We start from the raw sequence: 24,329 nt of genomic DNA on the forward strand, positions 1-24,329 counted from the left end.
CGCACGGCCTGCAAATCTTCGTCAAACGGTATTACAGAACCTGTTGAGCTGCCGGCGCCCCCCTGCGGCCAGGCGGGCTGTACCCGGCACCTGCCTCCCTCGTGGCGCTGCGGCCTCTGGTTCCACTGCGTCCAGCACGGAAATCGCGGTTAACACTGCGGGTGCTTGGTAAGTGCGGGAAGATTGCTGTACTTTCGCAATTCACGAAAATCACTCCACGTAGTACTATTTATCACAGGATTTTCAGATGGGCTGGATACTAAATTCACACAGACACTCCTTTACTTTGCTCACTCAGGTTTTATTTGAACAAATGGGAGATCGTCTATTGATTACGAATCACAACAATTTAGGCGTACTGTGTGCTTCTAGTGAAGCTACTATGGCACATGTTTTCCAGGACTCACAGTACTGGCACAAGTTTATCCTTCCACAGTACTGTTTCTGTAAATACGTCTTTAAGTAATGTTCTTCCTTGCTCAAGAGTGGCACATGGAACATTAACTTTTAACATCTGCCATAGTACCCTTACAAACCTCTAGCTTAACAAATCACCATCTTGTCTCACAAACCCAATAATGCTAATCTCATATAACTCTGCCATTCGACACTTTGCGTTCACTTCAAGCCACATTTCACACAAGTCATCTGTTACTTTATCACCATACCTGTTTGAGCCACTCAATGTAATCGAACCACTAATAAGCTCAACAAACCCATTTACACTTTCATGCACACACCACTTCAGTCATTGGCCCCTCTCTTTTGATTTTATAAGTATCTGAATGTCTCTTGTCATGGTACTTGAATTACAAATCATGTAAAAGTACATCTTTCACACACATATGGAAAATTTCCTTGTTTCAGACATAATATGATATATACTAATATCATACATTATACATTAATAAAATCGACAAACTGCAAAGACAGATCCTCGACGGAAAACGGAGAAAAAACGGCCTACGAACATGTGTCCAGAAATGCACCATCGCCACGGTAGATGACACTGACGAACGGGAATTCCTCTGACAACGTGCTGCGTTTTCCTTGTATATAACAGGCCGTGTGATTGACGCAGCCTATTGTATACACAAAGCATTTCCCAACAATTTTAGTAAGTAGTCTCAGTGCATTAGAATAGGTAGACAGAGGCTACCACTCACAAATAAGCACACAGTTATAAATGAAGGAGACGTTAGGAAAGAGAAGTACTGGCTGTACGATATCAGATTTAATGACATTTAATATTGTCATACCAGGTAGAGTCCATTTTTATTTCTGGGTTTAGTGCAGTGTAGTGTGGAGGCAGTTATTTGCGAAAAATACTGAAGGAGGCTACAGCGAGGATTCTGAAAAGGGAGACTGTTCATTGTTTCTCCTGGCCAGATTCCTCTCGGCTGCCGAACACAGCTCTAGACCTGCAGGGATGTTGGTTGGGTTCCACCAAAGAAGTATCCTGTTCTTCAGTATGGGGAGCGTCGTTCCATTGCAAACGAAACAGACGAAGAGCACTGGTCCTTGCACCATCGTAGCTAGATGCATATAGTATACAAACTGAGCTATTCCCTGAGCCTGGTGGAACCCAGTCCTAATAATAATTCCTGTTCCACTTATTATAATGGCCTTAACTGACATAAAAAGACATTGCTTCTTTGAGGCAAATTTCTTGTTATCAACAATTTCGAGTTGCCGCATGGAGCACCGATTACGTAGGTACATGTATCCAAGCAGTCCGAGACAAACCAAATTGAATGCCACAGACACTGAAATCCCTGCAAGGACTACTATACGACTGTAGATCAGGTAATATTTACTCGTCTTTTCCAAAGCAACAGCTGCCACACATACTATACTCCACGGTATAAACACACACAGCACCTCACGACGGAATAACTGGCTTACTTCAGCAGGTAGTAGCTGGTTAGGAAGCCTGAGATGGCGAACACAAGCATACATGTGGTAGCAGAATGAGTTCAGCCACATACAGCTGAGAAGTGTGAGGGCGCTGTCTATCAGCAGTGCTGTAGGTAAGTCAGGGACGCCTGCCATACGATACACGACCTCAGAACATAGGATCTGGGTTATGCACGTGATCTGAAAGGACAAAAAAATCTTTCCAGGCAAGTTGCGTAACTGGGGAAGGTACATGTATACCCCGGCAGTCGAAAAACGGAAAATGATATTTACCAGTATAAATGACATTTCTAAAGGCTTCAAGCTGTCGATTTTAAAATCCTTGTATTTCAAGGTGGCATTGGTTAAACTGTTTTTGTAGTTCAGTGTTTCTTCTGTTAGCTTTTGATACAGTACACTGCTACCACTATGCAATAATGGCAATCCGACACTTAGGAACGTACAATTATAGGAAGTCCTAATGGAGGAAAAGTCGCGACACTTTAGCAACAGAATAGCTCTGGAAACAGAGCAGATGGCGTCTGTAGCGTTCGACTGCAGACATGATTGATCGTCAGGACTATCGAAATAGCAGCGAGCATCGTGCACCGACTGTATCATACTAAACGGGACGTCCTGACAAATGCCGTACGAGTTGACAGCCATCCAGGCCAGCAGACAGAGGTTGACGTTTATCCTCTGCGTGTAGGCCAGGTAGCTGGTGACGGGTATGTGGGGCGACCTCTGCACCACGTCGTCCCACAGCTGCTCGCGGCACCGCTCGCGCTGCTTCACGGCTTCCAGTGGCAGGTCTTCCAGCGGACACGTGGGGTGGTCCAGGGCGTTCACCAACAGCTGCACGCAGTCAGTGTCCACGGAGAGCGTATCGTGGCTTCTGTCCTCCAGCTGCCACTCCTCGTCTGCAAGAAAACGACAGCAAGTAGGTGGTGGCCGTACACTGCAGGCAGCTGATTCCAAAGTCTTCTCTGGATGACGAGCCTGAAGTGTTGTTTACCCACATTACCCAGGTTCAGTTACCCAGAACTATGTAAGGCGGCATGTCAACACAAAGTAAGAGTATTAACAAAGACAGATATCATGTTACTATGCACGTCTATTTCATTTACAGGGTGTCCAAGAAGTCCCTGTATCGCTCTTGACATAGTAAAAATGAGGAAGTAAATAGGTTTCATTGATATTCCTGCATTGGAGATGGAAAAAAAGAATGTTATCAGAATTATATTTTTGTTTCAGCACTGCAGTCTTTGAGTTCCGAATCCATGGACCAACATTTATCTTGTAAAGGAGAGATTAGTGGAGGATTCGTGGGTGCATGAACATCCGCAGATAGGAAAAACTATGTAAGGCATGATGAGACCATTTGCCTCAGTCCCCCTCGTAAAGTAGCCATGCCTGATTGAGATAAATGTCCTGTATTTTCAGGCTGTCTCAGACCACATATTGAAAGCAATAAAAAGTGACAGGAACGTGTGTCACCCACTCTTAATCAGATGAGCAGTTTCCAATGAAAACCATTTGCAAAAGAGCAGTTCGACTTCAAGCATCTTGTTCAAAAATGAACGACCATATTGAAAAAATATGAATACGAAAGGATTTAGGCCCATGTTTGTTACTGAATTATCTGACAGTAGTGTGGAGCAACGATTTGTAACCCACCGCACTTTGTTGTGGCGACTTCTGCCATGTCTCGCTCAAGAGTGTTGTTTACTTATAAATGTGCCATATACCACTGTTTGCTCAGGAAAAATATTGTTTTCTTGTCTAAGGAAAGTACCCATTATTACTGAGAGTTGGAAAGGAACCTACCTCACCTTATGTGGGCTACTGTGTGATCAGAATACCTGTTAGGACCACATTCTTTTGAAGCTTGCATGAATGGGAACTTCCATTTCTCTGTACAACAGAAGTTTTCAGTATCTCAGCTCCATGACAAGGCAATCACGGATCTTGTGTGGTTGTAGAAGGAAGGAGCTTGAGTCTCATTTTGTTGTTCAGATGTGTGGGTTTCTTAATGAACAACTTATTCTCGGATTGTATTTGGTTCTGCAGCATTTAAAGACATATTAAAATGGTTACCACGAAATCCCAACATTACCACCTCAACAACCTTTTGAAATCGTCATGACAAACTTTTGATCTTACCACGCAAATAACTGAATATGAAGAATAATAAAGCCTTATGTGGCTCAACGTTGAAAGATTAATGGAAAATTGACAGAAGTGTTGAAGAAGTCTTTCTAAGCAGAATTACTAGAACGATCCGCAATAAAGCAAGGGGGACAGCGAGACACACAGATATCTGAGGAAGGTGTGATCGTCCATACACTGATCCGTTGGATACGTATTTTTTTATATCTAACTACGTCCGTATAGAATATACTCTTTTGACATAACTCCATTGGCGTCCTGTACAAAGAAATAGGATGCAGGCTGAATTCTCGTCTTTGTGATATTTCACTTTCCTCCGTGAACTTAGTGACCCCATCACGGAGCGTAAAAAAAAGTGATGGAGCATATTTGTCATCTGTTTGTTTCGTTAGCACGAGATTGTCGAGAAAAAGCACAACAAAATACAGTAACTGACGATTTTGGGAGTTCCTTTACCACAATGAACGATTTACTGTTAATACTCTGTTTGCATACATTCAAAAACACGCAGAGAAATGTAATTACTTCGTCTCACCCGTACCTTGTGTAATGATAGTAACGCAGCAATAAATGCAATTGGGACATATATGCCTCAGCTGCTGAGTGGATGAATGTGGGATTACAACTCCAGAGATTTGGGATTCATGCATTGCTCCCGAGATTCCTTCTGTCACTTATGCCTTCTTTCAAGACACTGATTTATGGAAAACGAAAATGATGTAGCTGTAGAATTGTTCGGAGACCCAATAATTAACTGTGTCCCACAATTATTAACTGGGTAAGTTAGTTCAGAAGTAGGAAGACGGCGAGTGACCACAACCTGCAGTAGGAGAGTGGCTCACGAAGCACTGTGGTGAGCAAACCAGGCCTCAGATTGATGACGGCTTTACCTACTGCATTCTGAGAAGTCCTGATGGTCGTTGTCCTCGAGCGCTATTCCTGTTCAGAGAACAAATCAAAGGAGAATGATACTGATATGCTACACATCATCCAATGTATATAGTTCATTGGCGTGTTGAGCGCAAATGTATACCCAGTAAGACGAATAAGTTATGAAAGATTCTTATACACAGGCAGATTCTGTGAAAGGCCGAATGCACGACTTTGTCGTAAACACTCCATTTTCTTTGTTATTCATTCCACTCCCACCACATTATCGTGTGGTGCGCAAGCTTCGGACACTTTGCTGCTCTTCAGCCTATCGAAGTTAGGCCAGTATAGCTTTTATGGGAGAATGAATAAAATGATAGGTTTCAAAAAAATAAAAGCCATAGCGGTTCTACATAAACACATGTGCATTGAAGCAGATGATGGTGCTATGGTGAAGATAAGGCTCGTGCTTCTGGCAAGTCACTGGCAGTCAGTTCCCAATAACTACTACGAGGGTAATACAGTATGATGCAGGTGCCGGCCAGAAAGGGTGTATGTATTCGAGGTGTTGGAGTGGGGTGGGAAGTATGATTGACAAGTTGATGTGGGTAGAGGGAGGTGTGAGGGAGGGATGACAGTGGTCAGGAGGCTGGAAGCGGGATCATCTACATATTGAAGAGGCGTAGACGCTAGGATTATAGCTGGTTGGAGGAGTAAGTGTCTTCATACTATTCTGGAACAGGAAGAACCAGTCAGCTGAAGTTCGGCTCGAATAGGATACAGAAGGGGCGGGCAAGTGGAGGATGGTTATGACATGTTGGTATAGGCGCACCAGAAGCCTAGGTATCCAGAGAATAGCCGAGAAAAATTGCTTTTGTTCCCCACGTTAATGGAACGTTTACAATTTGTGACAAAGTCTGAGGAACTTCAGAAGAGAGGGCAATGTAATCAGCTGGTAGAGGTTGCGTCTGAGACAGCAAAAATATGATACAGAGTGCAAGGTGTTCTAAGACTGTAAGGAATGGTAAATTTTTGAGAGTGCTGAGATCCAAGCTATATTGGCGAAAGTAACACTGGGGCCACTAAGGCTTTTGGAAAGACGAAGGAAGAAACAAGATCAGGGGTTATCGTCCTGTTGGTCAAACAGCTATTAGAGCATAACCCAGAATTGGGAAGAACGGGGAAGCAGGACAGCTGCGTCCATCCATAGGAACCGTCGTGTCATTCACCTTAAGCTGTGTAGAGACATCGCAGAGAAACTAAATATAGTCGAAAATCAAGTTTGGAGCCAACAGCTTACCACAGCATCGCCTCGTTCAGTGGGTTTTACCCAAGTACAGAGGATGGCTGAATGATGGAGTCCCCACATAGTCAAGTTTCCTGTCTTATTAATTTGAGTTTGTTGTAAGCTGAGGATGCGTGATTATTCCAAGATATGAGAAAGTGAGAGTCCTCTGCCCATGTCAGCAGAGAGGAATGGAGCAGCAGGTCCACCGCCTTACTGCAAGCGCTTATCTTCCTCCTTGTAATTGGGCACTGTCCTTGCATTGTGAGAGAACTGTGACTCGGAGTTATCTGTTGAGTGTACGTGACTGTAATGGATGACACACATGTTGTTGTGTCATGCTTTTAATAAATTTACAAGCAGATAAATGAAACAGTCAATGATCAGAACGCCTTATTGTTTGGAAAGCAATACACTTATCTGTAGCTCCTCGTGGCTGTGGCTGTGTGAGCACGTGTGGTATTAATTGGGGTCCAAATACACAGGAGCTGCTGAAAACACTGAGCGGCATTACAGTGCAAGTCTGCAGATGATGAGCACTGAACGTTTACTACAACTGTGCCAAATATGTGTCTGTTGTTGGCCCTCGACTCTCTGTACGTGCATGCTTGGCCTAGGCTTGACTGAGTGACGTTACGCCGACACTGCACTCTGAAGGCAGAAATTCGTCGCTTGTCTGCAGTCGTCATGGAACTGTTGATACCCTCGTAGACAGAACAGAAGTCAGGCTGGACTCAGGCAGAACTCGTACGAGGCACTGGCAGAGCTGGAAATACTTGTCGTGTGTGGCGCCTCGAAGTTACAGGAGGCGTGGCTTACTACTTCTTTCTCATAGGCGGTGGCGATGCTGCTTGGGTGTACAGCATCTCTACGGTAGTCGATTGACGATTTGCTGCAGGCGAGTATCGTCGACACCACATGTGTCACCTTCAACAGTGTCACAGGCATCAGTGTATCATGATACACTGAGGAGAGGGAATGTAATGCAGAACACTGACACGAGGTCTGGTGATGGGAAACTTTATGCTTCAATTCCCCTCCCATTACTGGGGAAATACCAGCAATGCAAACTTCCTTCCCTCACCTGGATTCGAACCAGTTTACCTTTGAAGAGAGTACCACCACAGAGTCATGTTTATGTGTGCCATGGTGGAAGTTAGGGAGAGAGAAATGGTTGGTGGTATCTATTGTAATAATTCCTTGGGTTTTTAACATAAGTGATTTTGATGTAGCAGAGGCTACACCAAGAGGTGAAGTTATCGAGGCAGATGAAGATATGCTGTTGAGTAAGATTTACAGTAACAAAAGAAGCATGGTGTGCCAGACAAGGAGCTATACAGTAAACATAATTCACTGGGACACCTGGCACTTGCCAGTTTCCTCCCAGAGATCCGAATGTGCGACTATTGCGGAATATTTCGCCAATGGAGCAGTCATCATACCACTTTTCAATTATAGGCCACATGTCCTGTGGACAGACACCAGTGGTTCCCATTACCTTCTGCATTCTCATGCCTTTGAGCCCTGCTGACTCTTCAGGGTTTTAGGAGCAGGGGAAGAAAGTGCCTTGAAGCTCTATCCGCCCATCCATCATTACTGACGATTTTTGTTCTAAATTTAAGCAGTAGCGAGGTTTGAACCTGGGTCCCATGACGTTTTGATTAGTATACAAAGACACTACCCTTAAATCATAGGTGAGCCGTGGGATATAAACTTGCATATAGTATGATATCACCCAACTTGACTAGAGCCAGTAGGAAATAAGAGTTTTTTTTTTTTTTTTTTAAGAAGGTTGAAAGTAATGGAGTCATGAGCAGCCTATCATAAGAATTTCCTGAAATTGTAAGACGTCGTGGTCTCCTTCATTGCTTTCATATTCCGCCCTCACAATCATATTCTGCACACCAAGACGCTTCATTCGAGCCCAAACTCGATAAGATAAAGTCAGTATTATATGAATTCATGTAAACGATAAGCAAATAACTAATAAATCGCAAGTGCGCACCGTGGTTGAAATACTCGAGACTGACGTACACACATACATTCCAGACACGACGGTCACAGGAGCTTTTAGCTCGAGAGAGGCAACTGCACCCCAGGAGGCCGGTCCCAAGCTATCTACGTCGGCCAGTGACCTCCTGTAGAGCAGACAGCGTTAGCCCGAGTGAAAGGACGATCTCGTGTTTGGCTTAAAAGCAAATTCCGCTACATTGTGTGGGAGCGGTTAGCCTACGCATTCTTTACACATAGCACGCAGTTTCAGAGATTTTCACAGGGAGACAGCAAACGCCAAACACCGATACTACAGATTTCCGGATTGGTCGCCTTAAACAAAACGTCATTCTCGCGTTTTAGAACAGCAATTCTGATTGGCAGACGATATTTCTGACGCCTTGAGCTGAAGGAGTAATGGGAGAGATCGAAAGGTATACCGCTTCTCGTCTGGCGTGCAGAGGGGCCATTCCGTTGTCGCTCTTGGAGCGAGAACACTTAACGAGAGCGTGCGCGCTCGTACATGTACTCGAGAGAGCGAGGAACAAGTCTCTCCTCAGTACTTCACTGGGAGAGCACCTCTGTCGAGAGCGAATCGAAGTGCAACTGTATATTGAGTCCTTGCGATTAAGCATTGTTCACTGTGTTGGCCGCCACACTTATTGTGCGGTGTGAATGGACAGAGTAATAGTTAAACGCCTGCGAGCGAATTTTTGAGTGGCATCGCGGTGGACTGGTTATCTGACCGGTGTACCACGCCAATAGTTAGACTAGGGGCGAATAGGAATCCTTGACTTCATCAAGGCGTAGGGAGAGTTTGATTGGCGGAGGTCAAGTTATAGAACGAGAGTTATCTTATTTGTCGGCAGCGAGCAGCGCAGACAGCAGTCATCACAGCTACAGCTCTTGCGACCCCCACATTTCCTCCACAACAGTACCCTTCACTGCATATCACACGTGACAACCTCGACTGTACCTAGCAACATTCTAACCGATAATTATTTAAGTTGAGTAGGTGCTGCTCTCAGCCATTCTGCCAAGTCAATAACAATCTTAAACTTTGTATAGAAATTTAATTACCGAATCCTATCCTTAAGAGGTAACTTCACATTCTGAAAAGAACCTGCAAATAACGTGTTCAATTCATAACTAAAAGTGCTATGGTGATTTCTCAGAATTTTTGCAAAATAAATAATATTTTTCGTTACTTTCATGTGTTTCTTACTTTAACTAGCACTACTCCAGTACCCAAGTATCCCACTAGTTACGTAAGACATTTTGTGAATTTTTGTGTCATTTCCTTACTGTGGACGACTCCAGAAGGTATTTATTGCCGAAAGTTTTTCAGGCATTTCTCTTTAGAACGTTAAGACTGTCCGTCTGACTTTTGTAGTAGTGTGGGGGTGGAAATTGCATCTTGCAGGGGCCAAAGGGTAAACGGTACATCTCAGATTAATCTGTTGCGCAGAATGACAGAATAGCACCAACCCACACACTCACAAAGTGTGTGGCTTTATAGTCTTGTGTTGTAAATGCTATATTTAATTCGTTTTGTGGCGTTATAGACAGGTATTTTAAACTGGGACCAAGAGACATGGTGGTCGTATTTGTGTGACACTGTATGTACCGAATTGTCGAGCAGTCATTAGATACAGTGAGTATATCTTTAAGATATGAAGCACTGAGTCTGCGTTGTTGAGGTTGTTTGGTAACGTGTGGTTGTTATGGATGAGAGGAGAATGAATCCTTTTTCAATAGATTGTTCAGTTTATGGAAAATGTGGCAGTGTTTTTGTTCATGTGTATTACCAATCCCAGGGTTTCTGATGTGCGGAATGAGGTGCTGGTATCAGGATATCTCACAAGCACCCATTGGCAGTACCATCTGATTGTATGTTGTAGCAATTATCTGTGCTTTGTAGAGTGTATAGTGACTGGGACTGTGTTACGTGACTGTAACAATTTGCATTAAAATATAGTTGTAGCATTGAGATAACATGTGAGTGATGAAGATCTCGTTGGAGCTGACGGAACAGACATATGGATGGAATGCTATGCTGCTGCTTTGTCTTGATGTTTTATGTGGCGAAACAAGGTTAGGTATAGGTTTTAAGCTGATGTTTTGGTGTGGCTGAAGATAAAGTTGGATTGCTTTTTGGAATAGGTGACTTGGATGTTAAAATGGAAGGTGACTGTGGCTGTTATCGTCATCTGTTGGACGATATGGGGACGCTGAAAGAATGTTGTGGGAAACAGTGGTTCTAAACTGGATGTCTTTCATGTTAGGGATGCGACATAAGAAACTGTTGGGATGATGACGGTGAGCTCGACTGACGGTGTAGAAAACTGTGGATCTGAACTCAATATCTTTGATGGTGAGGATGCAATGTATGTAGTTGTTGGGATGCGGAATGTAAGTTTAGTGTCGTGAATAATGCGTTTACTTTATATTTATTAGATCATTCGAGTCGAGGCTGTGTAGATGATGCAGTTGTGCAAGGATTGTAGATTTGGGCACAGTTAATATGGGAGGTTTAACGAACTTCCAGTATGCTGCAGTAGTTTGGGTCAGCAACTTCTGGTAATCAGTGAACGAAAAACCGTTCCAAGTTTTTGTTCGTTCGGTGAGTTATCTCTATGCACTGTAAATGTCCATTGCACGTTTTTGACATCTTCATAAATGCATTTTCGACTATGTTATGGTGATTTGAAAATTGGTCTCGGTCCGAAACAAATCATCGAATGAATAAAAAATAAAAATTTGCAACTTGGACTGGTCTTGTTTGTAACTGGGATAGGCCAGGTGGTTCTGCAATACTGGGTCAGATAGTCGTCACACTGGAAGTATTTGTGAGATCTGTAGGCTTGAATTTGCGATTTAGGTGATTTTACACAATGGCAGCGACAACAGATCAGGGCTCAGTTCTTGATACGTTGGTCTGTTGTGGGCAAGCATCTAGTTCTGCTGGACAGTGATGCGTAAAGAAGCCGGCAGAGAAGCGCCACGGTTTTAATAGTGGCGAGGGCAACTCTTTCAGACAGGGGCGTTGTAGCAGCCTGCTGGATGGTGCAAACCATTTCGAACATCGCCACGTGCTCAGAAGAGATTCGTACCAGTTTCTTCTTTCCCTCCCCCTCCCCCCCCCCCCCCTCCCCATCTCGACCGATTTGCCACGACCTCTCCGATCTCTCTGGATTATCACGACCACTTTCCCCTGAAGATAAAATGGCTCTGAGCATGATGGGGCTTAACATCTGAGGTCATCAGTCCCCTAGAACTTAGAACTACTTAAACCTAAGTAACCTAAGGACATCACACACATCCATGCCCCAGGCAGGATTCGTACCTACGACCGTAGCGGTCACACGGTTGCAGACTGAAGCGCCTAGAACCGTACGGCCACACCGGTCGGCCCCTGAAGATATCTTCAATGTCGGGCTTAAAGTTAGCTTCCAGACAAACGGCTAGTGGTCCACAACTCTGTAAGGTCTTGTCGCGGCTCATTCTTTAATATCTTGTAGCGGCTCGTGATGAATTGAAACATCAACTACAGCTCACACGTTTGTTCTCGGTGTCCATAACAGTTTCAGTCATCATTATAGACATGCTGCAGAGTGCAGCTCAGTCTAGCAACAGATGGGGTAAGAGTCTCCTTGTTTAGTAACTTGCTAACAATGCGTATTTCCTTTTATGTGCCAGTATTATTCTTGTGAGTGTCTGCAGTAAATTATCGGCGACAGCCGAAATTTTGGAAAGGCCTTTCTTCTCAGTATTACAGTTCCTGGTTCTACTATACGGATATTTTTGTGATAACTTACTTCCTTATCTGTTGTAACCCTTTTCGACCACCTTAGTTTCTTAATTAGTCAGCTTACTACCAATGAAAACCCTGCAACTCGTTTCATGTCTGGTGCACGATAGATAGATGATCGAGTAAGAGATAAAGCCCAGTAACGAGAGTAAAATAATAAATTAAAAAAATATAGTGATTCGAACAAATAGAGTTGTTTAGCAGACAGATGCGATAGCTGTGTTTCCTCAGTCCTACTACAGTTCATAGTATTAACATTTCTAAGGATAATATTAACAGTGTATCTGATAAAATTAACTGTTCAGGTACAAATCGAAATATTATTCGTCAAAGAAAATTAGTAAATACGAACAGTATCATGCCAGGATCATAGATGAGAAATGTAGAACTCTACACAAGTTACAGTATTGACAAAACATTAGCTTGTCTGTAGCCGTTAAGTTGCAGAAACCATTCGCCATTTTTAAAACAAGTCTTAGACTGGGTCTCAAAAAAAACTACGTATACACAATTTTAGAGCGTTTATAGAAGATAAGAAGGAACACTTTTTTATATGAGGCACGTGTCGCACACGTATGAAGGTCTTATCTGCACTGGCGTTCAGAGACGGAGTTCAAAGTGCTGTGGGATGGGCCCTGTTTTAGAGGTGCTGCGTGCCTCCTACGGGAGGGAGACGAGTTGTTCAGTGTACCAGACACTGGCAGACACCACAGGTGAGGTGGTTGCCTGTTAGGCTGAGGCTGCAAACATTATTTGTGAGACACCCACTTGTTTCGAGTGTGTTGCGCAATCGTTAGCACCCAGCTGGCACTTGAGTAACGTCTCCAAAACATGACACCTGTGACATTTGTGTCACATAAAATTTGTTCTTTTTAATCTTCTCTAAACACTCCAAAATTTTGTCTACGTAGTCTTTTTTAGTCCCTGCATAATGAAGAAGTCAATAATACATCGAAATGAAGTAGTTAGCTTGTCATAGATCCAGACGGAGAGTTGCCGAGGAATCTAAACACTGACTTTGGAAAGAGCACCAGAGATTATCTTGCGTGGCATGCAAAATCACGCAAGAGCTAAAACTACAAATTCAGAAGGGTATTAGAATCTCATTCCTCGAACAACTGAACAGTTGTCAGCGCATAACCGTGAAGTGGCCGGGTCCCAGTATTAAACTTACCTACAATCTTGAAATCATCTTCGTAGACTGAATCGATGTACTCAGCTGTAGTGTACCAGGAGACACGATGGAAGGCGTACAGTTCGTCAGCGAGGCTGAACATTTGCGACGCCTCTGGCTGCCGCTCCTTGCACAGCGCACTGAAGTCGTCGTCAAAGGAGAGGTTCCACGGCTGATAGCGCAGCAGGCGTACACTCAACAGCGGCCGCCTGTAGCACACAAAGTGCCAGGTTAAAAGTTAAAAACTTAGCATGTATAGTCTAGCAAGGACGTACAAGTATCCAAAAATGTGTGTGAAATTTTATGGGACTTAACTGCTAAGGCCATCAGTCCCTAAGCTTACACACTACTTAACCTACATTATCCTAAGGACACACACACGCACACACCCATGCCCGAGGGAGGGCTCGAACCTCCGCCGGGACCAGCCGCACAGCCCGACTGCAGCGCCCCTTGACCGCTCGGCTAATCCCGCGCGGCTAAAAGTATCCCGAGCGGATTTCCACTCAGCAGTGGATTATAAACTTCCTGATAGATGAGTACTATGTACCAGACTGGGACACAAACCTGGAACTTTTTCATTCTTTAAAGGATGCATAGTAACACAGCAAACAATCGCAAATCCATTGGTCTTTTTAGCATTTTAGCGCATCGAGATTTCATCTTTAGATTTCAGAGCACTTGAGTGATATACCGATTGTAACTATTTCTTGCAGATCATCCACTCCGTTCTGTGCTGCTATATCGTTTTAACTGGTTTCAGACACATCAAACAGCAGAGCTGCAGCGCTTGCCGCAGAATACCTCTTTTCTTTAAAGAAGAATTTCGTATGCTTTGCAAGCGAGTGAACATGTGATATTTATGTTAAAGATATGAATGACTTGTTCAAATTTGTTATAGATGATTTTACACGATGACATGTGGACATGTCTGTCATGAGCTGAAGCAAAATCGTCCTCATTACCGCTTGATAATGGCTCAAAAGGCCGAAACTGCAATTGTAAAACAATTTCTAAAGTCAATTATGACGTCCTTAAAAAAATAGACATCGAGCTGGACAGGCAGGAACCGAGAGCCGCCGTGACAGCCTTACTTCCGCCAGTACCTCAGCCGCTGCCTTCCAGCCGTCACAGAAGCTCCCCTGCACGGCTGGCGGGACCAGCGCTCCCGGAAGGATGGGCACTGCAGTGACCAGAGGCCTCGGGAGTTGCTTCCTGGACGAATCCTCACTCTGCAGTGGAGAGTGCACGTAGCGGATCCGACACACGGCTCTGACCTGCCAGGGAGTTTCCTTTACGCTTTAGGTGATGTGACATCTGCGATAATTTTCCGTAAAGACTGTATGACACAGGAAGATGAGTTCAGTGGACAAACGTGAATGTACCGTCAAGCAGGTCCACTTATTCAGTCCCTTTCAGCTGATCCAACGGCTAAGGACAGCGCGATACGATGACTTAAACTATTTCAAATCCGTCTTTGCAAATACCAAACATGTGTTTTTATTTCACAATACGTGTTTTGTTTTACTCATTATCAGTTGTGGCATTTTTATAATGTTTCAGCTTACATCCGGCAGTGTGCATCCCACCATCTCACAGTGCTATGCTTGACGTGCGGAAGTACATGTTTGCTGACGTAATATTGCATAAAAATGTTTGCTTACTTGGCTCTGAAGCATTCGCTCCGTCTCGCTTCGTGATTGGTTGGCGCGGGTCTCTAGTTTGGCAGTGAAAATTATCATACAGAAATTGTTGGCCGTAAAACTTTGTCCTAAGGTCAGTGTTCCGTACATCGATTCGATGCATATGTGTCAGGTACATGTTGTGATGAGAATGGAGCCCTCAGAATCGGGTATGAGACAATTTTTTCCTGATTAATCTACGACTGCATTCCCTATAGCCCATCAACGATGGAAAGTTTCCATACTGCCAGATATAACGCAGGACAATCAGTACTCCCTGTACTCCTTGTAGTATGGTCCTTGGTTATCACTGTTACTTGACAACGACGTTGCCAATTAAAGCATAAAGCTGCATCATAATGAGTTCCGTGTGATGTCTGGGTCCCCAGTTTGACCGGAGAGCTGTCCCTCCCATAAGACATGTGGTGCCATGGTGCTAAGGCTCGCAAATCATTCCCACGTGACGTACACCAGCACGCTGTTCTGCTTGGAGCTACAGTACCACACCTACTCCACTGACAAGCTGGGACTCAGAATCCGTGCCGTGATGAAAATCATCATTTTTACGCCACAGATGGAGGATGTACGTGCATACTGACAATGATCTGAATAAACATTATACGGAGATTTGGTTGTGGAAGAATTTCGGGAAAGGGCTGTTTTTAATGTAATGGAGCCTTCATTCCATAAGGCAGCGAAAGAACGGATTTAAATGCAGCAAGGAAGTGAACAAACAATATCCACTGAAACAAGCTCTAAAGAAAATCTCGAAACTTCTGGACAGTTGCGAATGTACTACACTGCTATAATGATACAAAACTGACTGCCATATTCAGTTTAGGAGCAAGTGCGTTGCAACACAAAGTGGCAAATCAACAGAGGACGCAATAAATACTCGCCACATGGAGCTGGAGTGTCGACAAGCGGGGCAGACCACTGCCACGGAAGGCAATCGTCGACAATTTGCGTTCAGAGGCAGGGTCAGTGTGCTATAGGCGGCTTTGGCCTGTAGTGCTGGAGCCATTTCTGAACGTACCATGCGAGTCCAGTAATGAAGTGGATTGACGGAATTTAGAAATGACCGACTGTAAATGGCGATACGTGAACTACAGAAGAGGCACGAAATGGTGCGCTGCCTGGACTAGGAGGGCGGTACATAAGTTCCACCACTGCCGCTGTGGCCCCTCATGCGTCTTTGGTTATCGCCTTTGTACTGACATCCAACAGAAGGTAAACACGCTGGGTCGTATGAATAAACAAGACGACGTTCTCTGGAGAAGATTCTCCAAGCAAAAGAACATTCTCAGGGAAAGTTCTTACGAGCAAAACATTTGAAGCCATAATCTGTGACGAGAGGGTTCCTTTTTCTCACTACCTCTGCTCCCTGCTGAGTTCTCGGTGTGTGTGGTCTGCCGTGTCCGGCACAGAAAGCACGCGCAGTGTCACGTTTCATTCAGCTCGCTCAAACGGGCGACATGTCTGGAACCGGCATCAGTGTGTTCAGGCAGAGTTGCACTACGTTTCATTTTGTTTATTTTATCTGTAGCAACAAATTATTGCCGGCCGCGGTGGTCTAGCGGTTCTAGGCGCTCAGTCTGGAACCGAGCGACCACTACGGTTGCAGGTTCGAATCCTGCCTCGGGCATGGATGTGTGTGATGTCCTTAGGTTAGTTAGGTTTAAGTAGTTTAAGTTCTAGGGGACTGATGATCATAGATGTTAAGTCCCATAGTGCTCAGAGCCATTAGCCAACAAATTATTGAGACAAATACGTACAGTTTACGAAAATGTATTTACTTGCGATGTTACCGAATTTACAACATGTGGAAAACTTTTCAGTTATAGATGTTAGGTGAACACATTATGCGAACGAAATCTTAAAATTAAATGACACCAAATCGGAACTCTGTCACAGTTCTCCAACACGAGATAATTTTGGTTAAATACGGCGCACAACTGTCAGCTCGCGTGGCAAGCACGTAAGCGCCCCACCATGCGTTGCTTACGAGTAACAAGTCGCTAGGTGTGCAATAAACCAGTTATTAATTTTTCTGGTAACCCTACATATTTCTAACACCAGACTATATAAGACTTATGCTGTGAGATGACATGAAGGTGAACGTCTCGAAACGTCAGCGACACGGTTGTTTGGTGTAGGCCTACAGCTAAATGTTCTCGTACGTCAGTCTGAAAACTTGGGTCTAGTAAATAGCAATAAAAATGTTTCAATTTTCACTTCTTTTGAGAGGTAGTCCGCAGATGATGTTCTTATTGTCAAAGCGATATAAACTTCTACAGCTCCTCAATTCAGCACTTCGTTCGGCTATATATTTCTTTTTTTGCCTCCCAAGCAATATGAATTCTGCCATCATTGCCAAAATGTAGGTAAAACTTAACAGAACTTACTCAGCCCGAAGAATGCTACAGATCTCGCTTCAATATTTTCCGGTTGTGAGAAGCACCTCTAGTTTTGTTCACACGAAATCGGAGAACGTTCTTTGTTTTGAGCAACGTCCCTCACCCTTTTACTCGCGATGAGTACATTCTCGGCTGGAATATATTCTCTGACTCGCTTTACTCATGTTAACCCCAAAATGTCCTCTCAATATTTCCAGTACGAAGTATATCCTCCGTTTTACTGACACGCCTCACTATACTTCGCCAGCACCTCAGCTCTCACCTGGACTCTCCCAGTGGTTCTTCGCCGATCATCTCCCACCCTTCGTCGTCGTCTTCATTGCTTCACCACTCACAGAGAGCCGTAGTCTGGCAGCCCCTTCGCCACTGCCTCCGTCAAATGCTCCACCACCGTCGCCGCCACCTGCACCACAGTCGACTCCCTCTCCAGCAGCGTCGCTGGCTCTGTCGCCAACACCGTCGCCAGCCCCAAACCGCGGCCCGCCCCATCGCCCGCACCACTGCCGGAGCCAGAAGTTCCAACCACATCCACCACCACTGTAGCTTCGTCACCGCCGTCATAAACTCCTGTCAATGTCCTCATCTACACGCAACTGGGGCCACCTATTACGCCACAGCCCTCATGCATGCACTCATAAGACCAAACAAATGAAATAGAATAGATAAAACATCACGATTCCAAATGAAACCAAGCCAAAAGTGTTTTCACTAAATTTACGGACATGAAACCAATAATTCCTCTCAACTGTCGTCCTTTGTGTCTACATCTACATACATAATCCGCAAGCCACCGTGCAGTGCGTGGCGGAGGGTACCCTGTTCCACAACTAGTCGTTTCCTTTCCTGTTCCGCTCGCTGACAGAGCGAGGGACAGACGCCTGTCTATATGCCTCCTTAGGAGCCGTAATTCCTCGTATCTTGTCTTCGTGGTCCCTACCAGAAATGTATGCTGGCGTCATTAGGATCGTTCTGCAGCCAGGTTCTCTACACTGCTAACTCGCAACTACAAGCTCTCGCGACTCGCTACGTACAACAACTTTCTCGCAACTGAACTCTCGCGCGGTCAAGCGCAGACTAGCAACGATAAATAACTCTCTGGTCAGAGATTCTGTTGCCTCGCAATCGATGCTACTGAATACATACGCGTTTCAATCTCTACAAATCTTTCTGTCCTCATTTGCGCGTTCTCTTTTGAACCGAGAATGTAACAGCATTTCGTTCCTCAGCATTTTAGGAATTATGTTATTAAAGCACGATGAGTCTTTTCCGCCCTTGATCCACTTAGTAGGCGCATACGTTTCCGGATCACGATTTACAGTCTCTTTAAACTTTAGCCATAATTCCTCTATGGCCATAATTCTGGAATTAAATGATTGTATTTTATTGTCTACGTGAGACGCTGACAACTGCATATCAACTCTCCTAGCGTTCTCGACTGATTTACTGAATTTCGTAACCATAGTTGTTATGATAACATCATGATCACTAATCCCCATCTCTATGCTGACGCCATCGATAAGGTCCTGCCTGTTTGTGCTGGCTGACGAACTAGCTGCTCAACGCAGTTTTCGGAAAATGTGTTCAAGAGTCCTTCACAAGACTGTCTGTCTGCACGACCTGCAGTGAATCCATAGACGTCCCAGTCTATACTCGGTAGGTTAAGGTCACCGCCAGCTAGTGTCGCGTGATCTGGATATTTATGCAATGCTGACTATTTATCTTCTTTGAATGGCTCCACATCTGTCCCAGCGGAGTCGGGTGGGTGGTAAAAACAGCCAACAACTAATATGGTTTCACCTAGTCCTGTTATGTGCGACCACGTAACCTCACTATTACACTCAAATTCAACCTCAGTAAAGAGAATATTTTTTGTCAACTGCAATGAACACTTCCCCTCCTACGGCGTCGAATATGTCTTTCCGATAAATATTCCAAGACTCGCTAAATATCTCAGAGTTTTTTTACTTTGGGTCTTAGCCAGCTCTCAATTCAAGAATAATTTGAGGCTGAGAACGTTCATGGAGGAGAGCATATTTGGGAACTATGTTACAAATACTTCGACAGTTGACTGATAATAGTTTCAGAGTCGAACTGACTTTACTCTGAAAGCTATCTGATTTCCCTAAATGTGTACCAACTGGCGAGTGTTCATGAGAGTACTTCAAACTACTGGCCAGTCTGAAACCCCCCATGTGCACTCCACAGGTACTCTGCTATCCGATCAGCTGCTTCCTTTGTGTAGTGCACCCCTGTCTTCAAATCTACCCATCTCCGATTTTCAGTTCACCTTCCCAACCAGTTACCTTCATTCCCACTGCCTGACACAATGTCGATATTTTTATTCCGTCACACTATCTGCATGTGTCCGTACACAGTGAACCGGTCACCCACTCACAGTTCTGATGACAGATGTAGAGTAGCAAACCAAAAATCCCCACACAATAAACATTGTGGAGTAACAATACCGTTCCTCAAAAACAGCTCCTGTTGGCTGCAAATCATGTTCAATCATCCTGCATAATACTTTATCCTGATTGTGTATTTTACCACTCTGACCGTGATCTGTCCTACTGCCTGTCTCTGTCATCATCCTATAGCACATAATTTCGCTCCTCACACTAACCACTGCCTCTCCACAGCTGTTTACCCACATCAATTCTCATGATGAACTTAACTGTGGATGTCGGTTGATCACCTTCGTTTCAGAAGACCTAGTCCATTTCCCAGACACACTCATCCCAAAGTGACTCCCCTACCGACCTCTTCAGATATAACTGCAGAAGTCTTTCATCCAATTGATAGCAATCACGACTGAGTCTAATTGTCCATTCTAATCCACGTCTTCCACCTCCATAGCTACCCCACAATAAGCCACCTAAAAGAATCCAACAACACCACCACAAGACCTGTGGTGCCTGCTGGGAGCTTGCCCATTCCCACACAGGAAGCCACCTGGTCACCCTCCACAGTGCCAACATATCTCCTACAATACTCCATTCCACGGCCCCATATGTCAACCACACGAGAGACTATTCCGCTTTCCTCCCGCTCGCAACCTCCAGTATTTACGCTCTATGCTACGGACTGATTTAAACACACCAAACACAGGACAAAATATAAGAACGATGGCCATCCGCTTCCTGCCCTCATCGCTGTTTGGATTTTTCCTCCATCTATTGAGATGAACATGACTTGTGGCCTCTTTTCCTGACCGACTGGATGCCAGTATCTGGACTAGAGTCGCTACTACATGGTATTACCGTAATTTCTCCCCAAGTGTTTTTTTTTCTTTTTCTTTTTTTTTTGTCCCGAATAAGACGAGGACACGCTCACTTTTCGTTGCAGGTTCCACATCATTGTTTCCACAAATTATGAAAACTTCGGAAGTATCTGTAACCATCAATACTTTCTCTAGTAATTCCAGTAACATCGTTTTTTGTGTGAGTTTTCTCCGCTGGTCTGTTACGTAATACGTGGCACATTTTAAGACACAATGCGAATCAAAAAATCGAAGGCTAAACGGAGTCAAAAACCTTTGTAAATCACGAGTTTCTGTAACCATGTCCTTCACTACTGTCTATTAATGCTAGTTCTTTACTCCATTTTGAATTAAATGATCCCTGTGTTTTCTATAACTTTAATGAATACTTCCATGGATAAAAGTGAGATAAACTCCAATAAACCATAGTGAGTACGACAGACATTTGAGTGTACACTGGTTTATACCTGAGTATCAAGTCCCCTGGCCCGTCCTTGTCTTCTTCCATCTCGTAGTGCTCCACCTGTTTGCTGGCGAATTGCAAGTCCTGTACCCATCCGGTTAATTTCGTGCGCAGCATGTCTTTCACACGTTCCATGTCCTTAATCCAACCGTGGAGTTGCTGATCACTTGCGTTGTTACCCTGAGACTCACAGAAAATAGTTCAAATTACTTTCATAACATCCACAAGCAGCAGCCTGTCTTAGTATACAGTTACATGTAGCACTATTACATGACACTGAAATTACTGCCAGAGCGTGAGTGTAGTACATTCAGTTTTGTACAGGCATAAAAACATTAATGCACAGCAGATGCCTAGTGGGGTTTTATTAAATAAATACATTTCTCAAACTGTGACATCCGAAAGAGAGGTGCAGATATTTATTGGTATTTGACATTACAGACGTCTGAATGTATGAATGTATACTCCCGTGATGATGTATCCAACTGAAATGTTCTGGAGCTTCCAGCAGCGTCGAGTCCCTACGTGTAAAGCCACATGGCGTGGCTGGAACTCTGACGAGATTCTATTCAAACTTTTGAACGATTTTCGAAAATAGAATGGCCACACTGTTGACAAATACGTCAAAATCCTACTCGTTACCTACGCTGTGAGAATCCTGAACACATGTTTTGACCTTCTACAAACGCAACGATAGACATCAGCCGCTCCATATCTGAAACATTGTCTGAGTTAATTGTGCACACACGAAATGTCAGTTTGACTCAAAAGTTTGTAGCGTTTGTCTGTCGTCTGGCTGATCGCTTTTGCCGAAAATTTGCGTTTGTAGCTCGTCGTCTAACACGATGTCGTCTGTATCTCGAATATTGCAGATTTGAAGGAATGTATTGACTGTCCGAGTGTTAAGATCATTTTTTCTGGACCATTTTCGGGTACGAAGTTCACATTTGTGTCACATATTAAGGTCTATGTTACTTTGGCGTTGTAAAAATCGTAAGCTTCTAAGTCAATGCAATAAAGATACGACCATTTAAATTATATATTTTGATACTCGAAACATCACTCATAAAATCAATATGGTGCTCCCTTTTGATTTAGAATCATGACATTTTGAAAGAAGCCAGATTTCACAGTGCAAATAAAGGAAAAAATCTTAAAATCCATAATTGGTAACTATATAACTCTACAAAATACTTTTCGTATTATTTTTTATCAGTCTGTCTATTTGTCTGTCCATCTGTTAGGAATCTTTTTCTCTGGATACGTTCTGGGTATCATGTTCAAATTATGTCACATACAAACGTATACGGACCCTTGGCGGCGTAAAAACTGTAACCTTATAACTGACTCCAGTCAACAGATACGGCCGTTTATGTCTCGTGTTTCGATAATCGAAAACTCAGTCATCGAAACCTATAGGGTGCTCTCCATTGACTTGGAATCGTGAGATTTGGCAACAACTAAGTTTTCCGGTACAAGTAAAGCAAAAAATCTGAAACTTGTTAACTTGTAATTATATCACATAAAAATGTCGTTTTCGATTTGGACATACATTGTATTCATGACCTGTTGAAAGTATAACATACGAACATTACTGCATCCAAACATAAAATGTATGTTGTATTCATGATTTAGTACGTAAACGGAAATATGTTATTAAATCTTCTCTCCCTACATACATAAACTAAAGTCCTCTGCTTGCTTGTTCTTGTTTGTTTGGGCTGGGCTGACGAAATAACGTAGAATTTCTGGACCGATCTTGGTATTGCTGGGAGCAGTATCTTGCCAGTAAAGCTACAGAGTCTCGATAACAGGCAAAAATCATTGGGAATCTCGATTCCCAGGATGGGGAGTTTGTACAGAACCCTTAGTGCGTGAGTCCCTCTCGCACTTGCCCATTCCGTTTTCCTTTCTTCTATCTACCCTAGCATCACCCAGTATGTTGTTCTGGAAGGTGAGTGCTCACCACAGACATGGGTGCCGTCGGGAGAGTCTGAGAGAAGTGGGACAGAACTGCTCTTGTTCTCTGTACGTGGATTCCCTAATCCTTTTGGGTCACACTGAAACAGGTGACAGTGGTTGCACAATAGATTACATTGAGGTAGGGAACCAATACTCGAAAGTGCATATTTATTGTGTTAAGACATACACAGCATACACCACCTAACAACAATGTAGCTCATAGCAATTCTTCTAAGCAACGACTGTCAGTCTGAATGAATGCATGTATTGCAATGAGGCCTGCAGCTCTTCACACTCTGGCAAAGATCTCGGGTGTCCGTTGTGCACTCGAACAGTAGCAGCTGATAAACAGTGTACACACCTGACCACCAAACGGACCTACTGTGCACAACTAGGCTCGTAGCACTCAAGCATCGCAGTGGCGCATTAACCTGTGCCGCAAGCACACCACTGACCCTGCTGTCAGCTGTCCATTGCATCAGATAGCTTGTGTCGTGTTCATGGTGAGGTGTGTTGCTGTGTACACTGCACAATGAGTAATCAAAGATGAAATGTGCAAGCACTGCGACGAACGGATTTTGAGCCCTATGTCTGCTTGTGTCAATCCAGTATCGTTCACTGCGCTGTAGTGTCCAACTTCATACAGTTTGTATTGTTTGTGGGTGAGGCCTCATTCATCCGTGATGTTGTTTTCAAAAGCCAAACAGGCAGATCTAGAATGAGGACAACACCCACGCCACCCATATGGGAGGCCAACAGCAAAGATTCTCAGTCAAGGTATTTTAGGGCATTATCCAAGATCATTCCACTTTGATGTTAGTGTCTGCAAGCACCAAGCACCTGAAGAATACTCACACTCATTGTAGGACTGGAAAGGGGGGGTCCTCTCTGATGGCCATTGCGATCGCTGGATCTTACGACCCTTGACTGCACTCTCTGAGGTTATGCCAAGATGTAGATGTACAAAACACCTGTAGATACAGCTGAAGACCTGCTTGCCAGGGTCCAAGCTGCCCGCCTCCTGGTACAACATTGTTGCTCACGGGCGACGCCTCCACGACGAGTGCGGCCGCTTCATGTTTAAAGATGATTAAAGATGTAGCTGTTGTCACACGCGTCGACTCAGTCTGTGTTTCGACAAGTTTCTACAAAGTTGTCACTTCTGCCCAGCTGCTCAGAACAATAAAGTGTGACATGTCTTGGAAGACAGTAGCGTGATTGACTCGATTCCACTATCGCAGTAGCCGCCACGATACAGGAATGACCTGTGAGGATATGCTGACGTCACTCCGAAACTGTGATCACAGAGAGAGCGTCATGCACGTCAAAGGTCGTGAGGTGGTGGTGTG

General features: G+C 44.1%; 1 protein-coding gene across 1 annotated transcript; it reads right to left on the reverse strand.

Annotated features, from left to right (window-relative positions):
* Window positions 1-294: 294 nt before the first annotated feature.
* Window positions 295-21,185, reverse strand: LOC126426922 (uncharacterized). The gene is made up of 3 exons (XM_050089025.1): window positions 21,023-21,185; window positions 13,198-13,406; window positions 295-2,816 (listed from the first exon to the last, which is right to left on the reverse strand). The coding sequence occupies exons 1-3, from the start codon at window positions 21,151-21,153 to the stop codon at window positions 1,339-1,341; spliced, it is 1,818 nt and encodes a 605-aa protein (XP_049944982.1). The 5' UTR covers window positions 21,154-21,185; the 3' UTR covers window positions 295-1,338.
* Window positions 21,186-24,329: the final 3,144 nt, after the last annotated feature.

Source organism: Schistocerca serialis, chromosome 11 (genome assembly GCF_023864345.2).
Source record: "Schistocerca serialis cubense isolate TAMUIC-IGC-003099 chromosome 11, iqSchSeri2.2, whole genome shotgun sequence".
In the NCBI taxonomy this organism is placed as follows: domain Eukaryota; kingdom Metazoa; phylum Arthropoda; class Insecta; order Orthoptera; family Acrididae; genus Schistocerca; species Schistocerca serialis.

What these genes read in the sequence shown, in the direction of transcription:
- LOC126426922 (XM_050089025.1), bottom strand. Translation starts at nt 21,153, where the DNA reads ATGGAACGTGTGAAAGACATGCTGCGCACGAAATTAACCGGATGGGTA. An exon ending in CCAGGGGACTTGATACTCAG is followed by an intron (nt 13,407 to 21,022) that starts GTATAAACCAGT and finishes TGTGTGCTACAG; the next exon opens with GCGGCCGCTGTTGAGTGTAC. An exon ending in AGATGATTTCAAGATTGTAG is followed by an intron (nt 2,817 to 13,197) that starts GTAAGTTTAATA and finishes GTTTTCTTGCAG; the next exon opens with ACGAGGAGTGGCAGCTGGAG.